This window comes from Choloepus didactylus, chromosome 18, assembly GCF_015220235.1.
Source record: "Choloepus didactylus isolate mChoDid1 chromosome 18, mChoDid1.pri, whole genome shotgun sequence".
NCBI classification, from domain to species: domain Eukaryota; kingdom Metazoa; phylum Chordata; class Mammalia; order Pilosa; family Megalonychidae; genus Choloepus; species Choloepus didactylus.
The window spans coordinates 11,844,399-11,856,633 of record NC_051324.1 but is presented as its reverse complement, the minus strand read 5'-3'; the positions used below and the strand labels follow the sequence as shown (position 1 = coordinate 11,856,633).

At 54.2% G+C, this 12,235-nt stretch overlaps 2 protein-coding genes across 9 annotated transcripts in view; one reads left to right on the top strand and one right to left on the bottom strand.

Annotated features, from left to right (window-relative positions):
* Positions 1–5,159, bottom strand: part of KIF1C (kinesin family member 1C) — a 27,375-nt gene extending 22,216 nt beyond the window's left edge. For 2 of the 6 annotated variants that reach the window (XM_037808310.1, XM_037808315.1), the window contains exons 1-8: positions 4,754–5,157; positions 2,948–3,068; positions 2,578–2,710; positions 2,135–2,211; positions 1,589–1,768; positions 930–995; positions 355–533; positions 157–268 (exon numbers count right to left, since the gene is read on the bottom strand). In XM_037808310.1, the coding sequence (XP_037664238.1) occupies positions 157–268; positions 355–533; positions 930–995; positions 1,589–1,768; positions 2,135–2,211; positions 2,578–2,683 (720 nt within the window). In that variant the 5' untranslated portion in view covers positions 2,684–2,710; positions 2,948–3,068; positions 4,754–5,157. Of the gene's footprint in view, positions 1–156; positions 269–354; positions 534–929; positions 996–1,588; positions 1,769–2,134; positions 2,212–2,577; positions 2,711–2,938; positions 3,069–4,753 lie in introns of all 6 variants that reach the window. The other 4 variants (XM_037808312.1, XM_037808313.1, XM_037808311.1 and 1 more) reach the window with 4 other exon arrangements.
* On the top strand, positions 3,985–12,235 carry INCA1 (inhibitor of CDK, cyclin A1 interacting protein 1). Of its 3 annotated transcripts, none has more exons than XM_037808346.1 (7): positions 3,985–4,083; positions 7,153–7,238; positions 9,066–9,179; positions 10,487–10,526; positions 10,765–10,958; positions 11,410–11,572; positions 11,799–12,235. In XM_037808346.1, exons 1-7 carry the CDS (start codon positions 4,000–4,002, stop codon positions 11,943–11,945), a joined length of 828 nt encoding a protein of 275 aa, XP_037664274.1. In that variant the 5' UTR covers positions 3,985–3,999; the 3' UTR covers positions 11,946–12,235. The 3 variants fall into 3 exon arrangements, with proteins under 3 accessions (XP_037664274.1, XP_037664276.1, XP_037664275.1); XM_037808348.1 differs by lacking the exon at positions 3,985–4,083 and adding an exon at positions 4,272–4,309; XM_037808347.1 differs by lacking the exon at positions 3,985–4,083 and adding an exon at positions 5,313–5,403.

Sequence of the window (12,235 nt, the reverse complement as noted above, 5' to 3'; positions counted from 1 at the left end):
CAGTGGGAAACAAGCTCTGCCCTGACATGTCTAGTAAGAAGGACAAACAAGCAAACAAGATTATGACGCACCAATCTGACATAGCACGGACAGGGAGGAGGACTGAGCCCCTTCCCGTCACTTCACTGTCCCTGTTGCTAGGGGTAGGGGTCCCACCTTCTCGGAGTCCAGCCCAGTGAGCTGGTCGTGGCAGCGCTGTGTGAAGACGATGGTGAAGACGGCGTGGGAACGACTGCTGGTCTCGTTCATGTTGGTGGCAGCCACGGTCCTGAGGGAAGGGAGGGGTCACCGGGGTCCTGCCTCTCCCGGTCCCAATCCTGGCTCCCCTCCCTCCACCCCATCAGCCTGCCTCACCGCGCCTTATTGCCACAGTCCATGAGGTCGGCAATGTCTGCGTAGGAGGTCACAGCCAGTTTAGACAGGTCCTGCACATAGGGGCCCAGGATGGGGTGCTCCCGGACCCGCAGAGAGCCCCGACTCTTGGGGTTCAAGAGGTCTCGTACCCGTTCACAGTAGATCTCCATATAGCTCACCTGGGTGAGAGAAACAGGTATGAAGTAGTAACAGAGGCAGCCAATAATACCGACAATGATACTTACACGAAACCCCACTGGGAGTGACACAGGGAACTGAAGCTGCTGTACACTCTACACTTACACGCACCAGGCACAGGGCTAAGCTTTTTGCACACACTTGCTCATTAGAGCCCCCCAACAACCCCAGGTGGGGGCTCCAATCATTATCTGCACGTCACGGGTGAGCACACTCAGGCACTGAGAGATTAAATCACTTGCCCAAAGTCAAGGTCAAAGCCTGGATCCCAGGTTGTCTGACTCCAGAGACTGCCTTCGGTTAATGACTCTGCTCACCTGCCTCCCTCCCTAGGGAAACCAGCCCCCTCCCAGCCCCCCACCAAGATGTGGGCTCACCTCCACAGAATAGGAGAGCTCGGCACTCTGGTTCTTACTAACGCGGGAGAAGAGGTCCTCACAGAGCTGGTGGGGTGGGGATACACAGAGAAGCAATCTGTAGCTCCTGTTCACATCATGACACGCCCACAGCACTCAGCACCAGGCCAGCCCCTGCCCCCACGTGACCCAGTTTAGCCCTTCCCATAGCCCTGAGGAAGGTGTCATGGCCATTTTACAGATGAGAAAACTGAATCTCAGAGAGTTCACCGGCTAGTTGTCAGTGAGCCAGGAGGCAAACCAGGCATCCTGACCTCAAAGCCTGTGCACAGGAGCTATGCTGCCCAGCCAGAGGGTTATGGTCAGTTCCCAGGGATCTGCACTTTGACTGCGGCTCAGAGCCTGTAGGGGAACCATGCTCACAAATAACTGTGAGGCAAGATGGAATAGTAGTAAGTGGTACAAGCAGGGCTCAACACCAGGGCCTTCTGACCCCGAAGGCTTGGCTCTTCTCACGGGGTCCAACCACGTCTGGTGGAGGCCAAGACCCCTCCCCAAGGAGTCCTGGGAGTCCAGATTACAGCTAGCCCCAACCCCCATCACATCTGCAGGTGCCTGCTCCATAATCCTTCAATCCCTGTCCCTGCTCCCCTGGAGGACAGCTGAGGGCAGGTGTGTACCTGGGGCACAATGCCCTGCTGCCCAGGCTCCTGCCGCCCCATCATGGTGTAGGACTTCCCAGCCCCGGTCTGCCCATAGGCAAAGATGCACACGTTGTAGCCTTCGAAAGCGTGGATCAGCATCTCTTCTCCAATGTCCCGGTACACCTGCTGCTGAGACGCAAACTGGGGGTCCTCAGCCTGGGTGAAAGGGGGACAGAGAAAGACAGCAGGGGGCCCTGGATGACTTTGTCCTTCGTTTTTAGAACCCAAGAGCCCAGCCCCCACCACAGATGACTGGCCCAAGGTCCCCCTCTCCTCTCCCATGCTCCAAATCAACTCTGAGGATCCCACCCAGGCCCCTGCCAATCCTAAATATCCCGAGGGATCTACCTCCCTCATCCTGGTGCAATCTCAGGGTCCCACCCAGCCCCACCCAGAGGTCCTGATCCTTCTGACCCAGTCACAATCCACCCCTGGAAGTGCTATTTGCCAGCAATGCCCCACCCACAGTACCCAAACCCCTCTTCTCATCACTTAGCTCTTCCCCTAGTCCAACAACCTCACCGAAGTGTGTGACCAGTAGGAGTAGTCGAAAGTGAAGCTCTTGGGGGCATCCTTGCCCTGTTTGGGATTGGTGATGGCTGAGGGGGCAGGAAAGGGCAAAGACAGGAAAGCCAAGGTCAGGTACGTCCAACCTCTCCCCTTCCCCACAAGTCCCTGGCATTGGCATCCCACTCCCCATCTCTGTCCCAGTTTCTCTCTCCCCTTTAATACTCCCCACCCCCTCCAGTCACCAAAGCTAATTTTGGTCTCCTAGGACCCGCCCCCCACTGAGCTGCCTCCCAGGATTGGGCAACGGAGGGCTCCAGGCCAACATTCCCCCTCCCCGGGGCCAGGAGCACAAAAAGGCCACACTGTCCCAGCCCCCGCCCTCACACCCAGCACCTGCTCTGTGCCCAGCATGGCCCTCCCTGCCCGAGGCCAGCCAGCCCCTGGGGCTCACTCACAGGTGGTGTTGCCCTGCATGCTGACCACACACTTGGCATCCCGGCTGGTCTCACGGGCGTTGAAGGGCCGAACCCTCACTGCCACTTTCACCGAGGCGCCAGCCATGGCTCCAGAGACTCCCACCCTCCTCAGCTGGAGGACAGAGAAGGGGTGGTGAGAGCAGCTGGGGGACCCAGACCTCACCTCCTAGCTTCTCCCAGGAAACCGCCCACCCCCTTTCTCTGGTGACCCAGCCCCTCAAGGACCCAGTTTGTGTTCCCCTGGCCTTCCTCCCGACTGTCACTCTCCTGAGGGAGTCCCAGAAGTGTTCCTGCCTCTCTCCCCAGCCATATCGCGGCTCGCAGGGACCTGGGTCCTCACCCGAATTACCTGGCGTCCAGGCCCCAGACCAGGGGGGCGGTATCAGTTCTGGCTGCCACCGGCCCTCGTAGGGGGAGCCCCATCCTACCCTTGGGGCCTGGCCACGCCAGCTGGGGCTGTGGGGGAAACTCTGGTTGTGGGGGAAGAGTGGTTAGGAGGCACCTGGGGCTAGAGAGATCAGTCTGGGATGTGGCTGGAGGGCGAGGGGCCGGGGGATATGGGGATATTGGGGAAGGTAAGGACGGCTGCCCCTCTGGAGTGGCCCGATGCAATGTGAGTCCAAGGGCAGGGGTGGATATTTTTATTCCTCGTCACTCACAGTGTACTGAACACTCAGATAGGAAAGAGAGAGAGGCTAGACAGAGGGCAACTCCGAGAGAGGGATTCATGGGCAGAGAGACACCGCGGGTGGTGAGAAGGGGGAGAGAAGGGGCACAAAGCCACAGACACCAAGAAAATGAGGGACATGAGAGAGAAGACAAGGCTGAGGTCCTGCTATGAAGGGAAGAAAGGGAAGGAAAGAAAGAAAGACAGAGAATATCAAATACAGCAGGGTTAAGCAGGCGGGGAGGGGAGATCTGGGGCAAAAGCACAAATCAGGAGCCAGGAGAGAGGTGAGAGGAGAGAAAACCCCAAACACAGAGCCTGCCTAAAACTCCTCACAGGACCAGCAAGGGCGTAGTAGAAACCAGCTCCCACCAGGGCCCACACACAAGGGAGAGAGAGCTGAGTCCAAGGGTGGAGGTGCAACCCAGGGCTGGGGTCCACAGGGCCTGCTTTATGAGCCCCAAACCCCGCGCCCAGCTCCTAGCACTTCCTCCCCAGGATCCAGGACAATGGGCAGGGGAGGGTGGGGTCATCCTGTCTCCATCCCTCCTGACTCCCAGAGCTCCTCTGTTAGGGGAACCCAGAATACCTGTGTCTTTACGGGAGTGGGGGGCACTAGGGGCCTCCCTAAGTGGGGAGAGAAGGGAAAGGAAGCAGGCCGGTCCCAGCCCCTGCCCGGGGCTAGCGCTATGGCGTCTGCTGCCCTGGGGAAGGTGCCAGGCTGGAACTCAGGAATGTGGGTGATCGGGTGCCCACACCCTGGGAGGAGAGGCAGAGAAGCCCACGCCCAGGAGAGCAGGGTGGAGGATTATGAGAAGGTATCAGGGATACCGGCCGCCCCCCCCTCCTGTGACCCCAAACCGCTGTCATGCCCGGCCTCGCCTCACCAGCCTTCCTGGGCAGGGCACGGGAGGGTGAGGGGGCTGCTCTGTCCCAGAACAGGAAGGGAGAAGCTGAGATCACAAAAGCTGTCTTAGGAAGTACAGCCCTGACCCCCAGACCCTGACCAGGGGACGGAAGGGACAGTGGTGGGGACAAGCTACGGTGATGCCCCTGCGGCTTATGGGATGGGGAATGGGGTAGCAGGGCTGAGGGATACCGGGGTAAAAGAATAAGGGGGGAGGACAGGGGTCGCCCTGTGCCGCGTAAAGAGGTAGTAGGGTAGGAAAAGGAGCCGGCGGCTGGGGTGGGGCCGACAGACCTAAAAGGGGGCTTCCGGCCATCTGCGCCCTGCCCACCCGGCAGTTCTCAAACAGGCCCCTGCTCCGGCCTCTCCGGGCGGCCATGCGGACCCCGTCCTCCTGTCCGGCCACCGACCGGCGTCCCGGGCCTGGCTCCTCTCTCCGCCTCCCCGGGACAAACAGTCCATGATACCGGCCCTCGCGCTCAGCCCGGCCCCCGCCGGGTCCTGCAAACGGGGACGCCGGCTCCCCGCCCCCCCAGCCCGGCACATTCCTCTGCGGCGCTCCCCCCACCGCCAGCTCTCACCTCGGCGCGGCGGGGCTCCCGGGGCAGCTTGGCAGAGCGCACAGGGACAAACTTCCCGGGAAGCGGGGACAGGAGCGGGGGGGGAATCGTGGCCGGCTCAGGACTGCCCTCGCCCCTCGCCGCGTCCCCGGGCGGCGGGCGGCGGGCGGCGGACTTGCGCCCCGGGGGCGGCAGCAGCAGCGGCGGCGCCAGCGGCCGGCGCCCGCCCGGGCAGCGCGAGCTGGGGCGGCAGCGAGGGGCGGGGGACAGACGGGCGCGCGCACGCGCGCGCGGACACGCGCAATGCCGAGAAGGGGCCGGGGAGGTGGTTGTTAAAGAGGCAATGCTCCCGGGACTGAGGGGCCCACTGGGCGGGAACGGCGGAGTTGAGTTGCGGACGCCAAAGGCCTAGCAGGGGAAGTGTCAGCCTTCGCTGGGAAAGATGGGGACGAAGCCTGGAAGGGACCCAGGCCCCGGACCCGCGCACGTCGCCACCGCCGGGGACGAGCCAAGGGGCGGAGCCAGCCGTCAGGCCCCGCCCAGGAGGCGGCTCCTCCCAGGCCCCGCCCCGGGCGCGCGACGCCCGCCGGCTCCTCCCTCGGCTCCTGTCGCCGCCCATCTCCTCTTCCCGGCTGGGCCCATCGTTCCAGAATTCGCCTCAGCTGCCTCAGGTTCTGTGGCCAAGTGCGCGCGGCGGCGGCGGCGGCGCAGTCGTCGGGGCGCCCTGTCCCCGCCTGCCCCTCAAGTTTGGCAGGCCCAGCAGGCCCTGGCCGCCGCCTCAGGCTCAAGCGAGTCCCTCAGGCCTGGGTGCCACCCTCAGGCCCGGGCTCGCGCGGCAGGCCTAAGCCCCACTCAGGTCCCAGGCTGACCCCTCAGGCATGAGCCCACCACCTCGGGCCCAGATCACCTTCCCGAGACTCCAGTCTGACTGTAGCCCCCCGGTGCCCTCAGACTTTGCTGCTCCCGAAGGCTAAGCCTCAGTGCACCTGCTAAGAGTCCAATCAACCCCTTCAGGCCCAATCCTTAGGCCCGGCCCCTCCCTTCGGTGCAGGGCTACCCTATCCGCACCCCGCACCCCCACCCCACCACCAGCATCAGCATCAGCTCGGGCCATTTCCAGCCCCAGCCTGATCCCTCAGGGCGTCATTTACCCTCTCAGGCTCGGGTTGCCCTCCAAAGGCCTTGGCTACCGTCTAAGTCAATGTTGAGGAGCCAATCTGGCTTTGAAGCCCCAGCGTGCCCCTAGGGTCTAGTCACCCACTTAGCCCCAACTACCTGAGGTCTGGATGCCCTTCAGTTCCCAACTGGTCCCTGGGTGCTGCTCACCTGCTTCTGGCCCAGGACATCCCATTTAGACTCCACCTGTCCTCTCAGACCAACTCCAACTTTAATCTTTATCTGCCACTCAGCCCAAAACACTCCTCTCTCCATTTTTCACCTCAGCCCATCCCTAGTTGCCCTTGGATATACTTGTTCACCTCTAGCAGTTTCCAATTGACATTTTCTTTTCTTTATGCTACCTAATTTTTCTAGTATTTTTCCCCCTAATTTATCTAGTTCTATTTTTTTTTCTTCCCAAGAAGAAAAGAGCTTTAATAGATCCATCAGCTCTCTTTAACCTATAAAAGGTCAGGGGAAAAAAAAGTCCTCACATAGTCACTAATCAAAATGGGAAACTATGAAGTAAATTTATGTGCCCGGACAGTGTCGCTCTTAGCAGTCTGTAGAGACTTTAAGGCTTAGCAGAATTTGAATTTAATAAGTGGAGACTCTAAGGAAATAAGCAATGAATTAAAAGGAACTTAGCTAGTATTCTTAACTACCTTTTCTGCCCACCCCAACTGGTTTTCAGGTCATCCTTGCCTGCACTAATTCTGGCTCCCTGCAACTGACTCCTCTGATCACCTTTTCCCACTGATACTCCCAACTGCCCCCTCCTTCGCTGTCACCAAGTGACCACTCTATCCACACTCAACTTTCACCAACCACTCATTCCTGATTCATTCACCAACTGTTAATTCTGCAACTTCTCTAACTGTCCTCCACCACCAATTCTAGACCAACTCCCCCCAAATGCCTCTGTCCCATCCAGTCTCCACCTGTCATTCTTTCTTCATTTTATCATCCCATATTGCTGGTTTAGTCACTTAACTGCCATTTGTGAATTTCACTTACTCTCTACACTTGGCTTTAGAAAATGTGCTTTCCCCTTTACCTTTTACAACATCCACCTTTCTTGTGCTCCCCATCTTCAACGTGTATGTTCAGCTAATATCCCAGTCCAGCACTAGAAATACCTTTTAAGTTCTCTTTCCCTTTACAGTATCCACACATCCTCTCTCCAATTTCTAGATCTGCTATTATTCTCATCCCTACAGTCATTATATGAGTGAATAATTCACTTTCCATTATCCTCCCAGGGCCAAGAAGGAGACAGGCTAGCCACCCAGCCAGATCCAGCCATGCAGGTACAGGAAGAAGGAGACAACTGTATCCCCTTTGCCAAGTGAGTCTTCTCCACCCAATAGGAAGGCTGGGCACAGGATGGAGTGAAGATTGCATGTCTGCATCCTACGCTGAGAGTGATAGGAAGTAAGGGGGAAGAAGCTCAATGCCTGGTCTCAGGGAATTGATGAGACATTAATTTATTCAACAAATAGTTGTTGAACACTACAGTGTTCTAGGCATTGTATTAGGCACTGGGGATTCAGCAATTAACAAGACAAAGGTCCTGCTCTCCTAGAGCTGACATTCTAGAAGGGGAGACAGAATGTGTAAACAAATAATAATTTCAGCTAGAGATAAGTACCATGAAGGAAATCAAACAGGATTATGATATAATGGAAAATAGAGTGTCTTGGGAGACTCAAGATTAGATGGAATGAGAATGGAAGACTATTCTGGGGAGGTGATTTTGAATTGGGACCTGAAAAATGAGAAGGGGGAGTCATGATAAGAACCAGGAGCAAGAAGAAGGAATAGCGGGTGAAAAAGCTCTAAAAAGGAAACAAGTTTGGTATGTACGAGCAACAGGAAGCAGTCTAGTGTAACTGAAACTTAGTGATCAAGGGAAAAGTAGACAGTAAATCAGAGAGGGAGGCAGAGCCCAAATCATATAGGACCTTTTAGGCCTTCAAAAAGAGACAGACTTTTATTTTGAGGGCAGTAGAAGTCAATGGGAAAGTTTCAAGCAAGGGAGTGACAAGATCAGACTTTTTTTTTTAATTTTTTTATTATGGAAAATTTCAAATACAAAAATAGAATAGTGTAATAAACCCAATGTATGCTTTTCACTCAGCTTGAGTAATTACCATTATATTGTTATTCTTTTCATCTATACACCCATCCAACCCTCTTCTATCCAGATTATTTTGAAGTCAATCTCAAACCTGATAACATTTTACATAATCATATTTTCAAAGATTACTCTCACTGCTCCATGCAGAATAGATTGTTGGGGGATGAGAATGGAAGGGATGAGAGGAGGAGGAGGCTATTGCAAACAGTCCAGACAGCGAGATGACCTGGAATAGGGTGGCACAAAGTGGAAATAGTCCAAGGAGTCAAACTCGGGTATATCTTAGATGTAGAACTGACAGGACTTGTTGATGGATAGTATATGGGAGGTGAAGGAAAGTGAGGCATACAGGTTTTGACCCCCAGCAACTGGGTGTTTGAGGGGCCTTTCAGTGAGGAGGGAGAGCTGAGGAGGAGATGGTGAGTGGGTAGTTGTACCTGCAAGTCTGGGGCCCAGAAGAGGAGCCTGAGATAGAAATACAGATTTGAGAGTCATCTGCACATTAGTGGTATTTAAAGTCGTGGGAATAAGGAGAAATGAAGATCAAGGAGCTAAAGGCTCCAGGCCCAACCCATACATCACACTTCCAGAGATCAAGAGGGCAGTCTTCATTCAATCTGTGGGCTTTCGAAGTGATGAGCACTGTTCTCAAACAGGTCTGCACAGCCCTCCCTACCTACAAGCAAATTAGTCCTGAGATAGGAAGACAAAGCAGGAGTAAACAGAGTTTCTGCTCCCCTGGATCCTTGCATTAACCAAAAGGATCACTATCTGTCACAACAACTCTGATGTGTCCTGGCCATAGGGCTTAGAAGCTTGATATTCAGTGAGATCTGAGGTTTGAATAATTGCCAGTCTCCGTCTTCACCCCAGCTCCAGTCTCCTTTCAAATCAGAGGCCTCGGCCAAAGTGGATAAGGGAAGGCCTGGCCTGAGGGAGCCTGGGCAGCTCTGTCCTTCCATGGAAAGAATCCTTGGGGTAAGCAGATCCTGGCAGGGAAGAGCCAGACCCTGCCTTACCTCAGCCTCACCTCAGGTGTTCCAGGGTGGTCAGCCGATCTCCACCTTCCAGCTTGTCTTCCCAGAGCCTCAGACTGATGCCCCAGCGTTATGGAGACAGCTTCTGGGAGAGCCTTAGTCAAAAATCCGGGTGAGTAGAGAGGAAGAAAATAAAAGCTTAATTGAGGTGGGGAGGTGAGGCTGTACAATTTGAAACTACCACAAAGCCTTATAGCTAGTCTGGGTATTCCAGGTATGGGGAATAAGGTGGGTGATCTTCCTGAGTGCCATTCTTTTTGGTAAAAAATGAGGCACAAACAACCCAAGTGTCCGTCAACAGATGAATGGATTAGCAAAATGTGGGTGTATCCATACAATGGCCTATTATTCAGGTATAAAAAAGAATGACTTTCTGACACAGTCTACAATATTGATGAAACTTGACCACATTATGCTAAATGAAAGAAGCCAGGCACAAAAGGACAAGTTTGTTTGAGTCAACTCATATGAAATTGTTCGGTTTGCTAAAGCTGCTGGAATGCAGTATACCAGAAATGGATTGGCTTTTAAAATGGAGGTTTATTAATTCACAAATTTACAGTTCTAAGGCCATGAAAATGTCCAAATTAAGGCATCAAGAAGTAGATACCTTCTCTGAGGGAAAGGCCAATGGCATCTGGAACACCTCTGTCAGCTGGGAAGGCACATGGCTGCATCTGCTGGTCCTTTGCTCCTGGTTGCATTCCTATCAGCTTCTGATGCCAGTGGCTTTCTCCTTAAGCATCTGTGGGTTCTCACCTAGCTTCTCCTGGGCAAAACTCTGGGCTTCATCTCTTATCTTAGTATCTCCAAATGTCTGAGTCTATGTCAACTCTGAGCTCTCTCTCTCTCTCTCAAGGACTCCAGTAAACTAATTAACACCCACCTGGAATGGGTGGGGTCACATCTCCATGGAAATAATCTAATCAGAGGTCCCACCCATAATAGGTCTGCCCCCATAAGATTGCATTAAAAGAACACGGCTTTTTATGGGGTACATAACAGACTCAAACAAGCACATGAAATAACCAGAATCAGCAAATTCATAGAGACAGAACGATTAGCAGTTACCAGGGGCTGGGGAGAGAGGAGAGTGAGAATTACTGCTTAATAGGTACAGAGTTTCTGTTTGGGCTGGTGGAAAAGTTTTGGTAATGGATGGTGGGGATAGTAACACAGCCTTGTAATGTAATTAATACCAATGAATTTTACACTTAAAAATGGTTAAAATGAGAAATTTTGTGTATTGTATGCATGTTAAAAAAAGAGGGAGAGAAAAAAAGCTAGTCTGGGGATAACTGCCGCACTGATTGAGGAATATTGTAGCTCCTAATGGCAGACAGGTGGTTGGGAGAGGTCCTTAGAGAAGCAGCTGGATGGGGGTGTCTTCTCTGAACTAGCTCCTTTTTGTCTTCACAGCCCCATCTGGACAGAAGAACAGTACATTCCCCCCTTGATGGTATGATAAACTCCTCCGCCTTTCTCTTAAAATCACACCCACAGCCATCCTGTCCCCAGCTCTCCTTATTACCCCTTCCCTCTGGAGTCTTCTAACCAGGCCCTCCTTTCTATAAATCAGTCATGTTTTGCAGACAACAGCATAGGGTTTCAAAACCCCTAACTCCCTATTTCAGTCCAAGAACCCCTGAGAGACCCAGTTCTACTCTCTGGCTCCTTTTCCCCATTCTCTGACACAGAGAGCCACTGGTTACTCCCAGCCTGGCTTTTACTCCCCTGAGGGGCTCCCACCTCCTGAGAGGCTTTGCAGAAGAAAAAGAAGGAAGCCATGTTTGGCAGGAGTACAGCAAGGACCTGGGGGCATCCCAGCCCGGGTCAGGGCTGTGGCTTATCACCTGGAGGATCTAAGGAGGCGCCAGAGAATCATCAATGAGTAAGGAGAGGAGACCTCTGGGCTTTGGGAGCCAAGCAGGGATTGGGGGCAGGACAGTCTGAGCCAAGGAAGGTATTGAGAGCTTCAAGGGAATTGGGGTTGTTTTGGAGAGAGACAGGAGTTTGGTGCAATCAGATAGAGCCAAATTCCCATAATGTGGAAAGGAGAAGGAACTGAGGGATGGAGAATGACTCATATGGGCTCGAAGCAGTAGAAACAAGAAGCACACCATAGAACTGGGGGATGGGGGGAAACCGGGGGTCAACTCTGGGTCCCTGCACTGAAAATACTTCAGTCTGAGTGGGGGGCAGAAAGTTGGGAGTGGAGAGTTGAAGGTCAGATGACAAAACCCCTGTGTCCCAGCAAGAAGTTTTTCAGGGTAGAATGGTGAAGAATGGAGAGGCAGGAAGCCTGGCCTCCAGGCCCCCTCCTAAGCCTAAAGTTTCCACAGACTGAAGAAGGCCCAGTGGGGCAGCTCTGGGGCTGCATCTGAGGCCCTGGTGCTTGGGGAAGAGGGCCCTGGATTCCCCAGATCCACCGAATACCCTGATCTGGAAGAGAGGGCAGCCTATCCTCTGGAAAAGGCCCGTCTTCTCAGCACTGGCAGGGCCCAGGTATGGTTGAAGAGGAACTTGGCTGGGTGGTGGGGGGTGATGTAGACCCCTGGTCTTGCATGGAGAGACGGGAAGCCAAGAGCCAGTGTGGGTAGCTGGATTTGAGAGGAACAGAAATACAACAGATGCGAGCTAGAGACTTGGGTACCTGGGCCTGGGGACTAGGTAATGTAGAGACCTGCTTTTCCATTCTCTCTTTCTTTTTCAATCTCTTTCATCTTTACAGCTGCTTTGGTCTCCCTGGAGTCCCCTAGGCCAGCACGGGCCTTGCCCTTCCAGGGAGCTGGGCTCCCAGGCCTTCTGCAGCAGTGTCACAGCCAGTAGGAGCCCCCTTTACAATCCCTGGGGGATGGAGTTGGAGTCTGAGGAATAAAGAGAAATCTTCCAGGCCCCAGATGATGGTGCTGGCTGCCTCCGGGACCCAAGACCAGTTCCCATCACTAGAATCTCCCCCATTTCTGGCATTTCCGTTTCCTGAGCCTCTCCCAATTTCGTTTCCCATCTTCGGAACTATGCGTTAACAGCCACCCCCCCACCCCCAGGGCCTCCGGTCTCAAATCCCTGCCCCTTCACAACAACCCCAAGAACTCCGGCCTTCTTTTCCACTAGGCCCTGCTCCCCGGCGTTGTGTTCTCTCTGTTGTTATTAAAGCAAGCACATTGA

Excerpts from the sequence above, each read along its gene's own strand:
- INCA1 (XM_037808346.1), top strand. The coding sequence starts at position 4,000 with ATGTGGGTGATCGGGTGCCCACACCCTGGGAGGAGAGGCAGAGAAGCC. Across the intron at positions 4,084-7,152 it reads GGGTGGAGGATTATGAGAAG|GGCCAAGAAGGAGACAGGCT; the intron begins GTATCAGGGATA and ends TTATCCTCCCAG. Across the intron at positions 9,180-10,486 it reads AGCCTTAGTCAAAAATCCGG|CCCCATCTGGACAGAAGAAC; the intron begins GTGAGTAGAGAG and ends TTGTCTTCACAG.